General features: G+C 38.0%; 2 protein-coding genes across 6 annotated transcripts in view; one reads left to right on the top strand and one right to left on the bottom strand.

Moving 5' to 3' along the window:
• Positions 1-5,662, top strand: part of dennd1b (DENN/MADD domain containing 1B) — a 108,053-nt gene extending 102,391 nt beyond the window's left edge. For 3 of the 5 annotated variants that reach the window (XM_067396288.1, XM_067396287.1, XM_067396289.1), the window contains one exon: positions 396-5,661. In XM_067396288.1, coding sequence (XP_067252389.1) covers positions 396-995 — 600 coding nt within the window. In that variant the 3' untranslated portion in view covers positions 996-5,661. Of the gene's footprint in view, positions 1-395 lie in introns of all 5 variants that reach the window. The other 2 variants (XM_067396286.1, XM_067396291.1) reach the window with 1 other exon arrangement.
• A 1,299-nt stretch (positions 5,663-6,961) lies between these two features.
• crb1 (crumbs cell polarity complex component 1) overlaps positions 6,962-22,895 on the bottom strand; it is a 29,009-nt gene continuing 13,075 nt past the window's right edge. The window contains exons 9-13 of the mRNA XM_067398714.1: positions 21,795-22,713; positions 20,472-20,516; positions 19,261-19,383; positions 18,931-19,057; positions 6,962-7,651 (exon numbers count right to left, since the gene is read on the bottom strand). Of these exons, the coding sequence (XP_067254815.1) occupies positions 7,433-7,651; positions 18,931-19,057; positions 19,261-19,383; positions 20,472-20,516; positions 21,795-22,713 (1,433 nt within the window). The 3' untranslated portion in view covers positions 6,962-7,432. The remainder of the gene's footprint in view (positions 7,652-18,930; positions 19,058-19,260; positions 19,384-20,471; positions 20,517-21,794; positions 22,714-22,895) is intronic.

Genomic DNA, 22,895 nt, shown 5'->3' on the forward strand with positions numbered 1-22,895 from the left:
ATTCAACATGAAATAACCATTACCATTAAATTAAACTAAGAGTTTACTATTAGATTGATTGATTATTTTAATACAAAAAAAAATTCAGTTATTTAAATATTTTTTAAGTTATTTATACAGTTTTTTGTATTTATTAATCATTTAAAATTGTATTAAATATTTAATGTATTCATTATTTTAATTATTTAATATTTATTTTTATAAAAATTCAATATTGTATTAAAAACTTCTTGGAAACTTAAAATTTTAAAACAATTTTAAATGAGTTTATTGTTCAACATGAAATAACCATTGTTATTTTTTTAATATTAAGGAAGTGTTATAGGGTCTGTTTTGATGCTTTTTACACGATTGTGTGCATGGCCTTGTGAGTGTGTCATTTGTACTGTTTCCAGAAAAATTGCAAATCCCCTCTGGGAAGTAGCCCTGCTCAGGCTGGTTGTGAAGTAGGAAATGGAGAACAAAGTGGATGGAATATGGGTCAAGACGACAGCGCCGTTCACGGTAAGCATCTCCCGCCTTCGCCTCGACGCCAAGCCAGCTCTTGTTCCCTACCTCTCCGTCCTACCCTTCCCAATAACCTTGCCAATGAAGAAGTCCCACTGAGGCACTCTCTTCCTGAGTCACCTACAATTCAACTCTTGGCACCTGGTGATGCTGACAAATCCACCAGTTCTGCTGACGCCCAGCTGAGCCCCGACACTCAGCACCCAGGAGCCCGCAGCCTTTCCCGACAGAAGGTCTTTTCCAGAAAAACCCAGAGGCCCCACCAGGAACATGCCCAGCACAGGGCAACAGGCGGGCAACCTTCAGTCTTCGTACCTTGGGAGAGGGAAAACCAGTCCCAGGAGACGGATATGGAAAACAGAGGGAATGAGAATCAGGAGAAAGGCTTGCTAGAGGAGATTGAGTCCATGTGTCGCATCAGCATGGCCATCAAAAGCAACCAGGAGCTCACACACATTCAAAACAACACCGGCCTGGACAAATCCTGAGAAACTGACTAACACTCCCATCTAACAATTCTCGTTTTGTATTTACGCTGTCCTCTGATGTCACACCAGCACTCTTTGCAAGAATTACTTGCAAAGGTGCTTTGTAGTTAATGTGAATGATCGGTCCTCTTATTTCTCACATTCGGTCCGAAACCACAAACAGTATAAGAACTGGTGGACGGAAAGGTCGAAAATTAGGTTTAAAGGGATTTAGATCAATATTCATCATCCAGTTTTATTTATTTCAGCAGATGATTTGCACTTGAATAGTTTCAAATCACTGTTTCGATAAATCACTGTGGGTGAGAGGCGAACTTCTCTGTATATTTTACTAAATCGTACGAAAATATTTAAATAGTGAGCGAATCTCAGCTTAATATGATGCCTTAAACAGATTTCATTTGCTTCTGACTGTGACACTGTAGCTGGCTAGCTTGCTAATTACTATCACTACCTTTTGCATGCAATGCGTCTTAAAGAGAGAGATTTATCTAGGCCAGATGAACAACTGGTTCTCAATTTGCTGTATTTTTGAAGAGAAAAAAAAAATATTTTTTTTCAAGACAATTCTCAGGTTTCTGCTTTTATCCCAGATAAGATGTTAAGTATTTAAATGCAGCCTAGACAATAATCCAAATTACATTTTTTTAAAGGACTAATAGCGTGAAAAATGACAGTCATAGTATATTAACTTTTTGGTGCAAACACAACTTGTTACTGACAAATAAATGTATATTTTAAACCCCTTATTGATCTTTTATTCAGTACAAAGTTCAGTCTAAGGCCCAAAATATAATCTGCGCAAGTATCAGAACACAAATGCACAAGTTGTGAAATTTATAACGTAACACAAATACACGTTGCAATCTTAGAGTTGCCACAAGGGGTGCTGTAGCAGCTTTAGCATAAATTAGGTGAGTAGGTACTACATACATTTGATGAGGAACGACATTGAGACCTTCATAAAAAGTGTGTTCTATAGAGTATGAATGTGTGTAGAATGAAATTGAAATCCAAACGTTCTACATCCGCCGTATTGTCGTCATTGCCGTTCACTGCCATTCATATAGTAGGGAAGTATGCATATTAACCGGATGGAGGGCATCTTCATCTATGGCCAGTTTTCTCTTTTACATGAACTGCTATCATTGTGGTTGAAAGAGAATCTTGCTTGACATTTGAACTAGCCCCCTATTACTACTGACATTTGCATGTTAGAATACAATAGAACTGCTTGCGAAATTGTACCGATTTTAGTTACGGAAATATTTGGCTTGTCCTCTGTTTCACTCATTTATATCAGCTGTGAACGTCACCTTCAAAGCTGTACTGCTGCACCAAAAAGGAAGTGGTCATTAGATCCAGCACTTGTTTCTTTAGTGGCTGATGAATTGTTCAGGCTGTTGAGCAGAGTGATTTAGGACACGTGCCATTCTGTCTGACACTTTAATGACCCTCCTCACCCCTCCTGTGTAATCTGTTGTGGTAACGATGTGACCGTAAAAGCATTCGAAGTTTTAGGACCCCTGTCTCAAATCAAGCTAGGCTTTAGCTCAAAGCTGTCCTGAAACTATATATCCTTCGGCCTTTGAACAAATCGGATGTCCCGATGAACTATGCAAATCCCAATCAGTGTTATCAAGAAACTTGTAATGCCATTTGTTTATTTCTGGTTAAAGACCGTAAGAAATCAAAATTAGAGTGTTGTGGCTATTAGTCCATGTCTATTTTTGTTCGGTAGTACCCACATGACATGCAGGACGTGTAGTTGATGTAATTGTCTCAACTGATGGTACGTATATTTAAAAAAAAAAAAAAATCGTCACCTTAAAATAGCTATTCTTTTCACTTAAAAATGCTAATAGTTTTTGCCTACATTGCTCAAAGTATTTCCTGTAAATGAAAGGATCACATTTAAGTGTACTATTTTTAACTGTCAGAACTTAAGGGAACTTCTGAAAAGAAATGTACCCCTATCCTCTATTTAAATACAAGGTTGTGCCTTAACTGAGTTCATCTGCTTGAGTGGCTGCTTCCTACATAGGCAGCTTCCTTCATGAATGGAATCTCATTCCTGACTGATTCAAGTCACTCTACATAGACAGCAACTCTTTATCTGTGTGGTTATAAAATTGCGGTCTCATTAGTAACTTTTTGGCGATTTTTGTGGGCAGAAATGGTCCGTTGTCTGTTGTCGATAGTGTAGTGATGTGTGAAGTCATCTTCAAACCAAGCAGCTTTCTGTTGGTCCACAAGGCAAATCCACACGACTAACTTGAACCTTGAACCTTGAACCTTGAACCTTGAACCTTGAACCTTGAACCCTGAACCCTGAACCCTGAACCCTGAACCTTGAACCTTGAATCTTGAATCTGAACTTTTTCTGCCCTCATTCGAAATTCCCGAATGCGTAGATTTCTGTGGGAAGGACTGGATTTCACCCTTAAAAAACAAACAAACAAAAAACTCACCAACCTATGGTAAATGTGACCGCAACTTTATGCACATACATTAATGCCATAGACAGCTCTTTAGGTTTTGGAACAGTGCTCATATTTATCACAGGTACTTTAGTATTTTATTTACTGGTTTCTAAATCGCATAATGTTGGTATTCGAACCAAAACCTGAAATACCTAGTAAGAATGTCAGAAAACCGTTTTTTTGCCTAATAACCTGTTTATTGGTATTTGGTTAATGCAAGAAAGACCATCAGCCTCTTCAGTACCAATCAAGCACACAGAACCTCAGCCGAAGTATCACAGAATGGCTATGTGATCAGTTTTACATTTTCTTTCACTGCGTATTTTTATTGTCGTTATTATTTTTGATACTGTGTAATTGAAAAACATGTATGGTTTGGTTTGTTGTCGTCCGTGTGCTCTGTAATTTGAATGGTTTCTTTATTTCTTTAGTGATGACTGAAAATTCAGAATAGCTAGAATTTTGCCTTGTAAAGGTATTTAACCCTTTTCTATATCTAATTTACATTTGTTTTCCTTTTATTAAAGTAGAGAACATACAATTAATTTTAATGTTATTTAGCATTATTTGAAATTTGGTCACAGTTCATGTTGCAGCATTGAAACTACCAAGTGTTTATTTTTAAAGTTTTTTAAAGGAAACCTGTACGAGAAACATTATTTTTGCAATTTCGCTCAGTTACAATAAATTTGAACTAGTTACTGTTCACCAGCTGTTTAAAATTAAACACTACTTGAAACTAGATAGTAAGCACATAAATTGAGGAACATGCTAAAATATTTTTTTTGCTTCTTTCCTGTTTACATATGCTCTTGGTATTGATGTGCATTTTCGTTGCAAGTTCTATAGTATTTTTGGTAATGCTGGGAATTCTTTTATGATGCATGAGCGCTCTTCTTTTAGTCAATAAACAAATATGATGTCAACTTCTATGACCATGGTACCATTCGTGTGGTTTTACTTCGGAGTATTGTGACGTTCTTCATTTTCTGTCTGTTTTGCTGTTGAATTCTTTTGTAAATTGAGTAATGAGCTGCTGTAGCTGAATCACTGGACTCTCCAGACTGTGCTTTTGAATGTTCTACACAAAAAAAAGTCTGTACAGCTGATTTTATTCAATATAATGATAGACGCACCATTCTTGCTTAATTTTCTTGAATGTTTCCTGGTACGTACATGGAATCATCATGTGATCAGATTAGTTTGTGGTGGTTGAAGTACTTTTTGAGTGAATGAAGTTGGATGGTAGAACTCTGCCGCATGCTCTGTTTTTTGTTTTTTTTAAAGTGCAAATTAGGTCAGTCTGATGTGTTGTTACAGGAACTACTGGTACCACTGTATGCATTGTGAACTGAAATAAATTATACATGTCCATACAATTCACCTGGGTAGATTCACTATTTTTTCACCACTATTGTTATGTTTATGACTGTGTCTTTTGAATTTAAACAAGTGATTCTAAAGGTATGTTGGTGGAAAAAAACTAAATCAGAGATTAAAATATTAATTTTTAAAATGCATTAAGCAGGTGAAGAAAAAAAAATTGATGCTGTTTTTTCATATTGATTTCTTTACAGTTTTTTTTGTTGTTGTTTACAAAACAAGCAGCAAATTATTACAAATCCATGTTTGTTTCTATTGTAGCAGTTCATAAAATGTTGATTAAAATCAAATTAACTTGATAAATTCAAGTCTTTTTATTACAGAGCTGAAGTCATAACATTTGCATGACAAAAAATCCTGAGACTTGCATACACCCGAGAAAAAACTATTACGCACACACACACACACACACACACACACACACGATAAAATAGATATACATAAATTGGAAAAAGGTGCACTTTTTTCTTGCATGCCCCAAATTACGGACATAGAAGTCTTAGGGATAGTTCACCTAACAAGGAAAATCACCCTCATGTTGTTCCAAACCTGTAAAACTTCATTCATCTTCTGAACACAAATTAAGATATTTTTGTTGAAATCCGAGAGCTTTCTGGCTTCCCTATAGACAGCAACATCATATCCAATTTCAAGGCCCAGAAAGGAAGTGTTATGAAGTGACGAGAATGCAAAAACAAAAAAATAATGACTTTATTCAACAATTTCTTCTCTTCCCTGTCATTCTCCTATGTTGCTTTGCTGGCTGTAAATGCAGTGAATCCATGATAAATCCTGAGCACTAAAACTCGCAGTTATAACTAAATGCACCGGGTGGCGCTGTGGAGCATGTTCAACAAGTTTATTTTATTTGATCATCACATAATGTCATCTACCTCGCGCAGTTTGGAATTAATTCGATGAAAATTATCTTACAAAATGGAATTACTTTTGATCAAATTAATGAATGAAACGGAGTTATCATAATATCAACACCATAATGAGAAAGCACATGAAATCTAAATACCCGTCGAGTGAGGAAAGACAGCTGTCCATCACTGCATTCACGACGTCAGGTAAGTGCAGCTGTAAGTTATCCCCGCGTGAGCAAAGATGATAACTTATCTGATAGCAAAATTATTTTGAGACATATGCTTCCTTTAAGTTTCGTCGCGAGATATATTTACGAACAGAAAACACAGTGCTACTGTTAGAAACTTAGCTTAGCACACTGTTATGTATTGTTATCTTAGTCTCTGCAACGTCTGTCAGCACGGCTCGTTTTCTCACCCGAGCATGTGGATATTATTGTTTTTCTCAACATGAACATGTGAAACAATATAAACACGATAACCATATACTGACTCGAGTGTATTATGTACGTTTTGTACAATAACGGGCGCTTTATTAGTATTTTCCCGCTCGCGCTGCTTGAGATTAAATGCTTTTGTTCTTAATATTTTCTGTTTACACATATTGTTTAATGCTTTGAACTAAAAGAATATAATGAGATATAATGTATGCTTGTTGTGTATATTGCCTAATCGTAAGCTTGTTCAGAAATGGTTACAAAATATTGATGAATATGAAACAATAACGTCTTTCTCGTTTAACCTCATTTAAATAAACGAATATTCGAATATTCGTTTTTTACGAGCCCAAATATTTGAATACAATATTTTGGAAAAATGCCCATCCCTAGAGTGAAGGTCTTACAGGTTTGGAACGACAGGAGGGTGAGTAATTGGGTGAACTAACCCTTAAGGTCTGTTCACACCAACAATGATAAATATATTAGCATCTACACCAATGAACGATAATGCTCAGTTTATGCACATTGCAGGTTTGTCGTCTGCCACTTCAAATGCTCAAGCAGAATGGATTCTGATTGGCTGTCAATGTTGTTATCATTCATTCAGCTGGGAAAAAAAATCCAACAGAGATTCCATGTCTCAATGTCTCTTTTCCAAATTCTCAAATTCTGTGCCGTTATAGTCGTTGTATGGACTCTGGCTGATATTCTGTTATATTTAGAACGATTTTTAGATCTATTTCATTATCATTATAGTTCTCATCCTTGATGTGAACGTGATTAGGTTTTTTTTTTTTCTCACAAATGTCACTTTTACAGCTCACTGGCAGCACAAAAACACAAATATAAAACCTTAAAACGTCCTGACCAGGCGCGATGCAAAAATTAAGCCATGATAAGCCCCGCCCACTCTGAAATCACATTGGTCCAAACACTATTAAATATGTTCTAACTAGCTGTGATTGTTGAGCAGCATTGGATGTTCAAGTTACTATTATTATAAACACTTCACAATTCACAAATCAATGAATCCTAAAGCTTTTCAGAGGTAAATACCTATGATGGGTGTACATCATATAATATTATAAATTAAACATCCATTATGTGGAAGATTGTCCAATCAAAAATGTTCATTTGTAAGACTGTTATCTTGCTGATGAGAGCTGCCACATGATCAATGAATAAAAAGGCCTTTTCTTTCTTCGTCTTGTAAAGCCAACAAGTCGCGAACAACATGATTGGCTGATTATTGGTTGATTGGCTCAGATGAGTCTTTCCATTGGTGGAGGCTGTACAATATTCCACATCTCCACTCGGGAACCTTCCTTCTCCTGTCGACTGGGGCTGTAGGTGCCTCGTGTAGCCCGTCGGTTCACCGTCATGACCAAAGCTGTGGCCACGCCGAAAAGAACCAACAACAGAATCACGGACACCAGGATGATGGACAGCAACAGGTCAGATGTCACACTCTCTGCATTCAGCTGGAGGAAATTAAAATGGGGCAGAGTTAGCGAAGAGCAGTCAGTGAAATGTAGATTAATATGATCTTTTCTAATTTGATGCTAACACCGTGTCTACACCAGACGCGACTTTTATCGCGTCGCAACAGCTAAAAGCTATCTACACTGAACGCGACAAGCCGACCGTTGCAAAGCACTTGGACTACGTCAGAAATACAACGGGGAATCTGTTTACTGTCGGGAATTTGTGTCCAGTGTAGACATTATCACTGATTAAAATGGGTTCTGTTGTCTTTTGACGCTTTGCGCCGCTTGCGTCCGGTGTAGATGCGTATTAAAGAGACAGTTTGCCCAAAAATTTAAATTCTGTCATCATTTACTCCCCCTCAAGTAGTTCCAAACCTGTGTAAATGTCTTGTTCTGCTGTTCACAAAAGAAGATATTTGGAAGAATGTTTGTAACCAAGCAGATCTCGCCCCATAGAGTGCCTCAGGGATGATGCATTTTTGTAGGCAAAACCCGGAAGGGTTTTGGACTTCTGGTTCCAACGCCGTAAAGTCTATGGGTTTTTTGAATGGGTTTTTGCTAAATTGCCTGAAATAAGGTCTGGTTAACAAAGCCTCTAAATACTTTCACGTTTTGATCTATGATATAAAACACAGGCCACAGGTGGTGAGGATGGGAAGGAAGGTCTCAGCTGAGTTGACAGTGAGTATAGGAGCCCCACAGGGCTGCTGTCTCAGCCCTACACTTTTTTTCATTATATACATATGACTGTGTCACCAACTCGGACAATAATAACATCGTCATTAAATATGCAGATGATACAACCATCCTCGGCCTCAACAGAGGCGGTAATGAGTCAACATATAGGGATATGGTTCACAGGGTCACTGTCTATGGGAAGGACAATGATTTTGTTCTTAACATTGATAAAACGAAGGAACTTATTCTGGACTTTAGGAGAAGACCTCCTCCCCTACAGCCTCTAACTATCAAGGGGATTGAGGTGGAGCGGACTGACAGCCATACGTTTCTGGGACTTCATATCTCTGAAAATCTCAGCTGGGCTAATAACACTGCTGCAACAGTGAAAAGAGCTCAGCAGAGGCTGCACTTTGTCAGGGTATTGAAGAAGGCCGGACTTAAAGGTCAAACCCTAACCCATGTTTATAAAGGGCTCGTTGAGAGTATTCTCACCAGTGGTATCACAGTGTGGTATGGCAGCACCACCCAGGCTGAGAGGAAATCATTGCAACGAGTCATTAAAATTGCTGAGAGGGTTATTGGCTCTAATCTCCCCTCCATGGACACCATATACACTCAGCGCTGTAGAAGGAAAGCACAGAGCATCCTTAAGGACAAACACCACCCAGCCTATGCTTTGTTTAAATGGGTGGACACAGGCTATAACCTGAGGCATCGTAGGCCTGTGAGTATTAGCACCCACAAGGCCCGGCTGTTCAACAGTTTCTTTCCAGCCACTGTCAGGTTAGTGGCACAAGACATTAAGGAGGGAAAAAAGTATCCTATCCCTTGCTTTTAATTACCGTAATGATTAGTTTAATAGTAATCTATTATATTAAGAGTTCTAGTTTTATACGCATAACATTATCGTTATTTATTATAATGTGTATTTATTTAAATTAGGAAAGTTATTTATATACTGTTTCTGTATTTCTTCCTTTTGAATTTCTTTTAAAATTGACTAGCTGTTCCTTTGTTTTATGAAGAATGTGTATGTGGTGTGTGTGTGTGTATGTATGTACTATTTCTATGTTTATGTATTATTTTTAACTTGGTACTTGACTCTTGAGAAACGCATAACAATTCCAATGTACCTGTACTGAAACGTACCTGTGCAAATGGCAATAAACTCTAAACTCTAAACTCACACCAGTTATAACCCACTTGTGATTTTTTTTAAACTTTTACTTTCTTAAAATCGGCGGTTGCTAACAAATTGCTAAAAGGGACTACTTCCTTTGGCGGGGACTTCAGACGTCATCATTAAAAACGGGACATTTGGACAGCATTTCTCATGAAAAAGTGGATAAGTATTCATACACAGCGCATATCATAATCAGCGAGCATGTTTGTAAATAAAATTGTTTTTTAAATACAGTTTGAGGACGCTTGGTGGTGACGACGTTGATCCGCGACCATGGTGTGCTGTAGTCCGTTTATAGCCTACTGTTAGCCTTTTATATCTGACGACTTTATTTAGGCTTCAAAATCTATAAATGTTGTGTTAACTTGTAAAGATTATCTTGATAGACAAAACATGTAAGTGTCATAACCCTTTGTTAAACACAGAGCTTATTTTCTGCGATTTTCCAAAAGTCTATGGGAAAAATGCATAGGCTTTCAACCGAGGGAACCCGTGCGCCGCTAACTTCCGGGTTGGCCTACAAAAATGCGTCATCCCTGGGGCACTCTATTGACTACCATAGTAGGGGAAAAAAGAAACTTGGGTAAAGTTGTTTCTATATTCTCACATTCGGACTTCTGATAAATTTAGACTTTCCAATAAATGTGCAATAAATTAATGAATTTCAAACAGCGACATATTGACAACCAATGATTGTCAACTTTCAACGTTTTTCACAGTCGATCAAAAAAGTATTTTTTTAATGGCATATTAAATTGTGAATGTCCACTGAATGTCCAATGTAGTGTGATTAACAAGGCTATTGAATACGGATGTCCGAATGTGCCAATATAAAACCAACTTTACCCAAGTAAAAGAGTACTGTGGCAGTCAATGGGGGGTGAGATGTGCTCGGTTACAAAAATTCTTCCAAATATCTTTCTTTTTTTATACAGCAGAACAAAGACAATCATAAAGGTTTGGAACAACTTGAGGGGGAGTAAATGACGACAGAATTTTCATTTTTGGGTGAACTATCCCTTTAACAATCCAATAAAACTTTAAAATCCATATTCAAATTTTGGTAAGAAACATATCACACATATTGAGATCATCTTGGCTCAGTCTTCATAAGCTGGCATGCTGGAAGTTTTTTTTATATATATATATATATATATATATATATATATATATATATATATATATATATATATATATATAAGCAAGGTGGGCTACTCTCTTCAGTCCTGATCGACTGGCACAGCCGTCTGCTCCCAATGTCCCAATTTGAATGAATCAGTTGAATGAATGATTCAATGACTCACTTATTTGTTTTGTTCGTGAATATGTGATTTGAACAAGTCAGTTGAACGTGATTCAATGACTCTCTCATATTAGGTGTGTTGGACTTGAATGAATACTACGCAGGTCGATCGGTGTATGAAATCAAAAAGTACAGCGAGAGCGATTCGAAAGCATGTAGAGCCCTCTGCTCTCTAAACGCTTTTGCGGTACTGTGATGTCACACACTGATCAGTCTGCGCAGCGTCGCTTCAAGTCCAACACACCTAGTAGCTGTGTCCCAATTCAGGATCCATATCGTCCAGAGGTCACATTTGAAGGCTGCATATGTCATTGAGTCGGTCTCATTTAAGAAAAGTAACCATTAGATTGCGAAGTAATAAAGAAATTACAGTATTTTACACCTCGCGAAGAATAACAGTCAGTTTTATTATGGTTACTTTTCTTAAATGAGACTGACTTGATGACGTATGCAGTCTTCAAATGCGACCACCGGAGGATGCAGCCCCCTGAATTGGTGAATTTTTTTCATTCCTAATCCAAACAATGTTTTTGAACAAATCTTTTGACTGAATAATTCAATGACTCACTCAGGTAGAGTGCACTCCAAACGGGATATATCGCCCTCCGAAGGGCACTTCGGAGTGAAAACAGTCATGGCCGGCATATTAAAGGGTCGTTCCAAACCGAAGTGCTCAAAACTGGCCACTTCAAAGGGCCCTTCGGCATGAAGGATTTCGAAGGGTACAACTGATGGACACTTCGGGCCCCCATGATCCTTTGCACAGGGAAGTTGTTTGCCGTCACAGAATGGGTACAGGAGGCTCGAAGTTCGATTTTACCTCTAAATGTATAGTATTTTTCTATACTACTGTAATATTTATACGAGTTAGAATTGGTACATTATTATGGTCAAAATGACATTGTACTTTACAGCTCCCTTCATCAGTCTATTCATCTCATCATTCAGAGCGTTTTTTTTGGGGGGTCAACCAGCATACAAAATGTGCGACAAAGGTGCCTCCTTAATTGTCTCGTTAAGATGATGCAGAAGTGCATTCCAAAAAAAGGGTTTTTTTTGACCCCTAGACCCTTCATCGCTTCGAAACTCTCACTCCGGAGGGTAAACCCTTTGAAGGGATATTAGGGCATAGGGATGAGCCCTTCCAAATGGAACGCAGGGAGTCTCTTGTTTTGTTGAATCAGTGCTTTGAACAAGTGCTTTCATTATTCAAACAAAAATACAGTCACTTGTCGCCACCTACTGGCGTAACAATATAACTGTAAAATCCCCACGGATAAACAGACTTGACGCTTTGTCTGAAACGAGTTTACTTATTTACACACATATTATTTTATTCTATTTTAGTGTGTTGCACATATAGCCCTACTAGGCTATATTATATATAAAAATTTATAGTAGTTCCAAGAATCATAAAATATACAGCACCAAATGCTACTTCTCACACACTTTATACTCTAGAGTAGATAGACTGATCTTCAGGACCAAAATTAGATCATCCAACCCAGCCCTTCCTACACCAGCTCCATCTGTTGAAGGAGCAGAGACAGGCAAGAAGCTCATGGCCACAGAAACTCTGAGCTGAGCTCATCACCTGCTCTGAAGGCGATGTTTTGTGTGTGTGAGAGAAAGCGAGAAGGAGAGAGACAGCCAGACTTTCCAGCAGACAAACGACCCTGTCACTGCGATAAGCTTCTCCCGATATATTTCCCCCTCGTTTCTCAGACCTGCAGCGATGCTCTGCTGAGTTGCATTTCACACAGAACGCCGCTGTGCCTTTCTGCTGGCCAAGCACTATTCTGTCACTCTGAAGACACAAACTTTCTCTGCAGACGCAGAACAGAACCACAGACCCACAGATTCCTCACACTGAGACACATTTATGCTTCAGCAGTCAAAAAACACTAGCCCTCAAGAACTGTGCTTGCTTCCCTGTCGCATTGCTTCTGCATTACTGATCTATTTTTAAGCTTTTTTTTTTTTTTAAATGTATTGCATTAGTAATAACACTGTATGAATAAAAATGTAAATGATTCATAAAAACAGGATGTTAACCTACATAAAGTTATACTGTTAACCAAAGTTGCAGCTAATATAATTTATTTTTTCATTGCTAACAGTTTTCAACTAAAAACGGAATGCGTTTATGCATTTCGGTCATTCATTTACACGACAATGCTGTTTTGGGGGCCTTAAAATGCAAACTTTTAAAAATGAGTTTCAAAGTGCAAGTTTTTGAAAACGATACCATTTATTGTTTCCATGTAAACTACAAAAACGCGAATTTGTGAAAATGGAGACATGATGCGTATTTGTATTACGTGTTCAGTCTGTAGTGTTTATTTACAAAGTGACGTCGCCAACTACTGGCTTGGTATGAATAATACAGCATTTTTAATAGTTTTCGTGGATCTGTGTGAATGGGGATAATTTTTGTAATATTGTCGTCTGTATGAGAAAAAGGCAAAGGAAATTTTTTTGTTTTTAATACATTGTTATCGTGTAAACGTACCCTTAGTATTGCACACTGATGCGGACGCAAACGTTATTTCTCTAATATGATTCATTAAGAGAATCAATTAGTATGATTCATTTTAATGAATCGTTTTGCTCGGATGGTTCATTTGATTGAACCTGTTCAATAAAACGATTGGCTAATTCATATACTTGCACAGACTCTGAGCGCCAATTTATTTTGTAACGATAGCCTATACAAAATATAATATTAGCCTATAATATCAATACTTCGTTGCTTTATGCCAGACACATCTGCTCTGATTGTGATGGGCTATAAATATATAATATGAGACCCTAGACTACAAAACCAGTCATCATTTTTTGAAATTGAGATTTATACATCATCTGAAAACGAAATAATAAGCTTTGTTATGATAGGACAATATTTGGCCAAGATACAACTATTTGAAAATCTGGAATCTGAAGGTGCAAAAAAAAATCAAAATATTGAGAAAATCGCCTTTAAAGTTGTCCAAATGAAGTCCTTAGCAATGCATATCCACTCACAAACATACATTTTTGAGATATTTACGGTCGGAAATTTACAAAATATCTTCATGGAACATGATCTTCACTTAATATCCTAATAATTTTTGGCATAAAAGAAAAATCGATAATTTTGACCCACACAATGTATTGTTGACTATTGCTACAAATATACCCGTGTGACTTATGACTGGTTTTGTGGTCCAGGGTCACATATCATCTGGAAGAGAAGTTTGTGTGACTGGACAAATCTGTGTAGCACAGGATGAGTCATCAAAATGTTAGTACTTTTTTCCTAGGAGAGAGAGAATTTTAAATGTGTTTGTCTTTTAAACAGGTTTTTGTTAACTTTTATTTGTATGCTATCATATAAATGGCTTCGAAACTAAAATTCACAAATGTCTCATTTTGATTTAATGGGGTCTAATAGAGAACACCAAAGCTCAGAGAGCAACTCAGTAATGATCTTATCATGAGACAAGATCCTCTCACCAGCATCTATCCTGTTAGATGGGATTAGCAAAGTGGAAAGTGTCTATCTTTAACTTGCACGAGAGCATTTTGCTCACAAGTTAAAAATGAGGACATCTTAAGGGGATTCAATTTATCTCTGCTTTTCTGTATTCAGTCACAGTAACCTTAAGCTTTGTGACATCACTTCAGCTTATCCATCACATAAATCATTCACCAGAAAGAAATTTTACAAAGTTGTGATGACTTAAGCTGAGAATTGTAACCATCAAGTAAGTGTATTATTTCATATTGAATACATAAGAATACGTTTTCAAGCATATTACAGCGTGTGTATATATACTTATCAAATATCATTTCTTTCTATCATTTATCTATAAAATAACATGTCTATTATTTCTTTAAGTAAGGGATAATGTACATCCAGCCGGTTGTTATCGCAGAATAAACCCCGACAGATAAGGTCTTGTGTAAAGCTGAGGTTTATTCTGGCTGGATGTACATTATCCCGCTTATTACACAGCTACTTGCCACATAAATAAATAATTAGACATGAAATATTGGTCGAAATATTTTATTAGCGCTTTAAACACAAAGCTTCCATAGAGAGAGCAGTTGCTAGCGCAGCAAGTTCAAACCATCTATGGTTCAAACTAGACTGACATTTAAGAGATACCACGGTATGTCATACCAAATATTACATGGCATTTTGCAACATAAATAATTATGGGGATAATAGATATTGATCTGAGATTAAATACATTTAACAAGAGATTAACAATAGTTGCAAAATGGCAGCAGCTTCATATAAAACGAGAGAGAGAGTAATTAAATAATTGTACACAAAATATTGATTTGCCTGCATTTTAATATTTTATTAGCTCACCAAAGGCAAAACTTCCACAAGGAAAAAACGTTCTTAGTAAGCGTATAGTGCTGCAGACATCAGTTACCCAGATGAACCTGTGTTATTTGTTTTTAGCGGTTGTTATTGGGGAATAACACACTGCTGGATGGCGCCATTGACCAATCAGAATCAAGTATTCCACAGAGCCGTATAATAATCATGATTACCATACATCTTCTTATACACCATTTACTTAACAAGATTAAAAAATTAAACTCCTTTAAAAAAAAATTCCAAAACTTACTTGCAATCTCACCACCTTGACATATTTAACTTTATGCCAACTTACCAACTTTACCAATTAAAACCTGTCATCATAGCAGAGATATGAATTTTAATTACTGAATAACTTAATTCTAGGCAAATAAAGATGCGTTTTGGTCGATCAAATCACAAAACGAGGGAGACGCATGGTGCGTTCAAGTCCTCCTGGGAAGTTTGTATTTACCAGGTGGAAAGTCGTGTTTATGATGTCAGGTTTTGTCGGAGCAAAATGGGGGTGTACCTTATCTTAATAACTACACAAAAAACTGCAAAAAAAAAAAAAAAAAAAATCTAAAATGTAGAACAAATGTGTATCAGGTGTGTTTTCCTTTTTAATTTATTAAGTCACTGTAATATTTATTACATATTTGTTATATTACAATTCCATTATATTTTGTGCAGGGAATTAGCTTATTAAAAAAAGTCTGACAATGTCACTGCTAAATAACTATAAATATTTTTCTCCCTGACATGCCTCCAACTCGTAAAGATCAGGGCTTAAAGAAAATTCTGAGCTTCCCACTGGTAATTACAACTTTGTGGTGCCGTTCATGTGCGTTAAACTCGTAAATACAATCTTTTCGACATGACTTGAATGCACCAACATTCCTGTTTACACCTGATGTTTTAATCTGCCTCTTTTTTCCACTTATGTCCTGATTTCTTCGAGGGAAGGGTCAATGGGTGGGTAAATGTATGGGCTTTTTCGATCTAAAGTACAAAATAAGCTCATGCTATTTACATATGAACGCGAGCAGAGACTACGGATTTCTGCTCTGACAGCCTCAAGACCACAGCGAATGTAGCAAGTGCCTGTAAGAAATCAGGAGTGGTGAGAGAACATTGTGCTTGGTACATTTTTCGTCTTCAAACCAAGCTTGGGTCTTCAACTGACAGTTTAAATCCCATCTGGCTAGTGAGCTTCCCATTATATTTCCACATTAGGTCAGGGTATTTTGTGGCTGTTCGAACACATTCGACTACATGAGTGTTTCCACTATGACAGCAATCTGTTCAAATGTGTTTTTGAATACCTGTGGAAGTGGTCGAAAGAGGACAAGCTCAAAATGCTTTAGAACCCCGCTTACACCTGCACTTGTATCCGATCGACCAAAATACTTCTTAGCGAGTGTAAACAGGGCCTGAGTGCGAATAGCGGTTAAAGAACTCAACTATTAATAGTAGCATCTAATTTCATGTAAGTGAATGGTAAATCAAATTGTTGTGATCCCGTGCCCTCTCCAATGTATCCAGTGTACGTTTAACTCAGTAAAGCTGTCACAACAACTGATATACTGTAAGTTGCAGCAGGAAAAAAACTTGTTTCAAACTTGCACAGTATACACTTTTTGCCTGATCTCAACATCCTATGGTGTCAGGATTACACACAAATTGCTGACTCAACACACCTGCCATAGGTTTTACAGTGCTGCTAGGTCTTTGATGTGTCTGCCGCCCCTATTTCAGTGGCTCTGTCTATCAAAATCTGTGGCAACATTCTTCACAACCCTGCATGATGTGCCACTGGCACAGTCTCTGGATGTGTAAATGACAGAATAGAGACAGCTAAACAAAACTGACAAAGGACAAACAACAGATTGATGATGGATTGGATGGAGAGAAATGCTTTATTTGAAGACAGTCATCTAAAGACAGAATGTGAGAGACACAATGTACACAATCTGGTCATGAACGCTAACATGGAGATCAACAGACAGATGAAGACATGACAACACTACAAACTACTGAAATGACGGAGTGTGACATATTGCTAGTTTAAAAGAATACATGGAAAGGATTACATAGTAGTTAAAAATGTTAAATATGATTTTAAGATGCAAAAGAGCAATGAGTTGATCAACAGCGGGATATTGTTGAATGTAAATCAGTGCTGAAAATGGAAAAAGGGGGGGGGGGGGTGATTTAATAAATATGGAAACTGGATGAAATTAACTGATATTCTTGGCTAAACAGAAATAAAATAAAGTCTTTTTTTCAGATATGCCAATAACAAATGAATGATAATGCTTTTAAAAATCAAATTAACTTTTATGGACTGCTGGAAGAGCACTTTTTTTCCCAGGATGCTCCCAATTAATTACCAAAATTAACCAACTTACTTCTTGTACTGCAAAATTTGTGCTGGACCAATAGAACACATTCATTTGAAATGCAATTCATCAGTTTCCTTCGCATCATATTATATGTTATATTAATTATATGTAACAAATTTACACACTCTGTGTAATGCTAAACTTAGTAAACACAACAACACAAGTATTCTCAAAATTATTTTCCATGAAATCAGTCTACCATTCTCATTTGAATGGCATAAAGTACAATAATAATAATAATAAAAAAGAAACCTTTGGATTAGGAAGGAATGCTGTCAACCTGTAACAATATTTTTCATTGATAAATATGCTGCACATAGCACAGTCTCACTCAAACACTGTGTCGCTTTAAGGCACTAAGCGGTTTCACATATAAGCCATCTAATGGCTTGATACAGATACAGAGTCCTTGCACACTGTTTTTCCAAAACCAACAAATAACACTGTCCATGGTTAAAAGACTGAGATTTACAATTACATTTATTCACTTGTTAAATATTTTATTTACATTTTATTTAATATATATTCATATCAAATGTCCCCCAAGAACTACATTTTCCCTTAGGGCCATTTTCATGGTTGCATTTGCACCACAAGAAGGAACTCTGAAGTGAAGTAAGCTTACTTGCGTCCTGCCGCTCTGGTTTTTGTGAGGGACTTTTATTTTGACAGCACTGAGAACACCAGAGCCTGAGCGTGATTAGATAGAACTTTTAAACAAACAAAGTAATATAGTATACAAAAAAGTATTATAGCATTTGCCATGTGGTTGATGCCCAATGTCGCTAGCTGAGCAGACATAGTCATGTTTCGCTTGGTCCGTTCAAATTCGCATTGGATTTCCTCCTTAGTGTAAAGTTTGAGAAGTGGCTGGACTTTGGCATCTTTCTATCTATCGCGGTTTTGCCATTTCCGTGGAGTAAATATATAGGCTATAAACTGGTTATACAGCTTTTTAAAAATGGCCGGTGCCGGTGTTTCACATGCGCTCGGCCAATCAATGTACACTTGTAGTTCCTATTGTGCTGGGTTAGACTCTACTCTAAAGTAGGAGCTAATTTAGTCCCCCTAAAGGCGTTCCTATAACTAAAATCGTTCCCAGTTCCTGTGGTGCGAACATGCCAAAAAACAGGTATTTCCACCAATAGTTAGAGGATCTATGAAAAAGTTCCTTTGGTGCAAAAGCCCCCAAACTAGCACTTTTCTTGGCCCCCACCACAGACCTGTTTACTCATTATCACCCCAGTCTACCTCTGGCTCATCATCTAAGCGCAGAATGAGGTAGGAAAGAAACTGAAAGAGGTTTTGCCAAAACAAAGCTGCCATGTAAAAGTAAAGGTCGCTTACGTCGATTTCACAGGTCTCGCCCGCGAAGGTCATTTCACAGACACAATGGAACTTGTTGACCATGTTCTGGCAGTAGCCGCCATTCAAGCAAGGGTTGGATCTACATTCATCAAGATCTATTTCACACCTAAATGACAAATGTATAGTGAAAACAAACCTTGTTATTATTAACTTAAATATTATGGCTATTATTGTTATTAATATTTGGTTCTGAATACAAAAATTCCAATCATTCTAAACTGGTTAATAGCATGCCGTAATAACTACTTTGAAATTCATTAATCTGTATTTATGAGATCATGTGAACAAAGAAAGAGAAGGAATAATCACCAGTGACCCGAAAACCCAGGGAGACAGTCACACAGCATGTTGGTGTCAGAACAGTTCCCTCCATTGAAACATGTGTAGTTCTGCTGTTCATCACCACAGATGGATACCGGGAGCTTGGGCGGTCTGGGGATGCGAATGATGAGGGAAAAGAAAGAAACATAACAGATGATGAAGAAGCCAACCTCTCCTCCTGAGACCCATGTGAGCCATGTGCCCCTCCATCCCCCCCCCCCCATTACCACAACACTGCTTTGTCCAGCACAAAAGAGGATTAGCCTCTTATTAGAATAATGATATTAGCATGTGAATGGACCTCTGACCACAAGACAAAGAGAATACAATAAACTGTCGCCTTATATGGGAATTAACATACAACTAATATGAAGACGCCCATTGTTATTCTGTATGGACAAAGAAATGATATGACAAATAAGGAGGTTTAGGAAAGGAAATGTTACTTATTGTGGTTTTCTTTTACAGAGACAATCTAAAATACAGAAAGGTAGAAAGGCATAAAAAGAAAGAAGGAAAAAAAAGAAAAAGTAGGAAGGAGAGAATGAAAAATGACAGCAAGAAAGAAGGAAAGAAATAGGACTGGAGAGACAGGAACGTTTTGGAAAGTAGGAATTATGGAAGAAAGTAAGGGTGAAAAGAAAAAAAGAGGAGGGAAATAAAATAAAGTAAATGCAAGAAAGAAGGTATAGATTCAGGGAAAGGAAAGAGGCAGCAAAGAAAGAATAAATGGCAAGAAAGAAGGGATAGCGAGAAGGGAAGAAAATTAGAAAGGAATGAGGGAAAGAGGGAAGAAAAGAGAATAGGTAAAATAAGAAAGAGAAAAGAAATTGGAAAGTTGTAGGAAGGAAGGCAAGAAAGAAGGCATAGAGAAATAAAAGGATTTGAACAGAAGGGCAAAGGCAAGAAAGAAGAGAATCGGGAAGTAATAAAGGGGAAAATGATAGAGAGAGGGAAATGAATGTAGGAAGAAAGAAAATAAGGAAGGAAGATATAGAAGAAGGAAAGAAATAAAGCCGGATGGCAAGAAAAAAGGGATAGATAGAATAAATTAAAGGTAGGAGGGAGGGATGAAAGGAAGGAAGGCAAGGCAAAAAAGAAGGTGTAGTAGAGAGAAGGAAATGAAAGTAGGAAGGAAGTAAGGAGAGCATATAAAAAAGAAAGGATAAAAAAAAAGTAAATAGTAAAACGCCACTTACATGCTCCTGACAACTACGTACCACGGAGCCTCTTCAATCTGAGTGCTGTTGTGAGACAGAGGGAACAGGAAAGAGACAAACAAACAGCAAGCGTCATTCTTTTTTTATGCAGCAAAACTTTACACCAAAGATCTCTCTAACTCTGCAGTGGGGAAAAGATAGATCTATTATGTCTCCCAGCTGCCTGCAAGGCAGTTTCAAAGGAGTGCTATGAAGCAGTCTGGCAACAAAACATGTTTATGAGATAAATGGCTGCAGACTTGCCTTAGATGCCACCCTGAAGGCCTAACGCAACCACTGGAGGATGGGCACTCTCAACAGACACTATTATTACCATTACCGCTTTCAAATGACACGTATGGCAACAGACACATCTCTGCAGTCACGCTGGCATAAACAACACCATAAAAGCAATTATATGATTTGCATTACCTTTATAACAAATCAGTCCCTTAGGGGTCTTGATTCATTCAGGTTGCTTTGTTTATGTGATGGGAATCATTGTGTGAGGTTTGTGGCCTGTTTCATTGTACAAAGTCTAAATTTCTGTCTGCCTTCTCTTTCCTTTGAAAAGTGGAGTAGCTTCTTGAGACTAGCTATGGCTTTTTAACACTGGGTTGATATCATATCTAAGGCAAGTCTCTTCTTGACTTGGTTCAATGTTTTGTAGAAGGGACAAACTTGATTCCTTATAGATGTACTTGTGGATTGCCTTGGTGTAGAAGCCTCAAATCAGGTCTTTGGATGCACACAACCTTTACAAAGTATGCTAAACTTAGATGGTAACTCCTAACCCAACTCACTCAACTAGATTCTAAAAAACAGTGCTTGCCTCGCAATACTCACTACTACAGTGTTAGGGTAGTCTTGGTGGTAGCTAACTAGACAAAGTTAGAAGAACCCGCTCTCATGTCTCAAAGATATTTTGGTCCATTGGTGTGCCTCAGGTCCCTCTTTCAGGTTCAATCTATGGAAATTTCTCACATTTGATTGCCCACCCGTTAAGTCCAGATGCATCGCCAGGCAATTATATAGTTCTCTTCAACAAACCACAAGATTGGAGGGATGACACATGCTCGTATAACAATGGTAGGACCAGTTACATGCAAAAGATTAATAACTGGGGTTAGGTCAATGTTCCTCATATCTTGCTCTGGAGGTCAACTGCCCTGCAGAGTTTAGCTCCAACCCTGCATGGTACTGGCCCTCCAGGGCTGGATTTGAGGAACCCTGGGTTAGGGGCTGGTTCAAATCCCTAACCCTAGGAATGACCAATAGTAATAATGAACGTCAACTGCTTGACACACATTAGAATAGACTCACTTGCAATTTGGCCCGGTAAAGCTGTCAGGACAGAGGCATGAATAGCTGTTTAAGCCATGCAAGCAGGTCCCTCCATTAGCACACTTGTGGCCGGCACATACGTCCACCTTCACCTCACAGTTGGTACCAGTGTAGCCACTCTCACATGTGCAGCTGTATGTAAGGTCCTGCACACTGCAGTATCCGTGTTGACAGGGGTTGGAGGCACATGTGTTTGTATTCAGCTCGCAGCGATCACCGCCCCAGCCAGGAAGACAAAAGCAGTGGAAAAGGTTGAAGTGATCGTCACAGATGCCTCCATGCAGGCAGGGGTTGGGTTCACACACCACCTCGCCAACACAGCCAGTCTGGACAGGTGTCTCTGATATCTTATTGAACTTCTCTTCCTGTGTACGTGGAAATCTCACCTCGGTCGGACCGTAATACGGAAGCACAATTCCACCGATCTCAACATTACTCAGACAACCAATCAAATTCCAGTCAGACTCCGGGCCCAGTCCTCCTAGCATGATATCTATTCCCTCTCGGAGGAAGTCAAGATTTCCTGTCATCGAGTCAGATACAGTACGCGCGTCCTTTTCATCTAAGGGAACCATGATCCACTGGGAGCTGTTAGCCCAAGGTCTGTCCATTAAAAGCTCTATAACATGCCACTCTCCATCGGCCACTGGTCTTGGGCTGTGCAGGATTACTGGTGACAAAGATGATGAAGAAGAAGTTCCACTTAAAAGCTCAAGCACCAGAAAGCCATCTTGAATGGACACTGTCACAAAGTCTGGTCCACTCTCTGCATGTAACACTGCTGCATTGCGTTTACGTGTACGGATACTGAAAACGATGCTGGTCAGGTGGCGGGAGATCAGCCCATTCCCACGGTATACAAGAGTGGTGTTGTCCTGAAAAGTTATGTTTGAAATGCCTGTGTAGAATAAAGGCAGATTTAGTTTACATTACACTTCAAGGATTCAGACTTTTATTTGCAAAACTATCAGTTAAAGTTTAAGTTAAAGTCTGCAAGATGTTCTCAGCAAGTCTCTTTCCTGAGCCTAGCCTGCAACTTGAATCTGAAAAGGTCACTAAATACTGCTAAAGTACTCTGTT

The sequence above is a fragment of the Chanodichthys erythropterus genome, chromosome 10 (genome assembly GCF_024489055.1).
Source record: "Chanodichthys erythropterus isolate Z2021 chromosome 10, ASM2448905v1, whole genome shotgun sequence".
Classification (NCBI taxonomy): Eukaryota; Metazoa; Chordata; class Actinopteri; order Cypriniformes; family Xenocyprididae; genus Chanodichthys; species Chanodichthys erythropterus.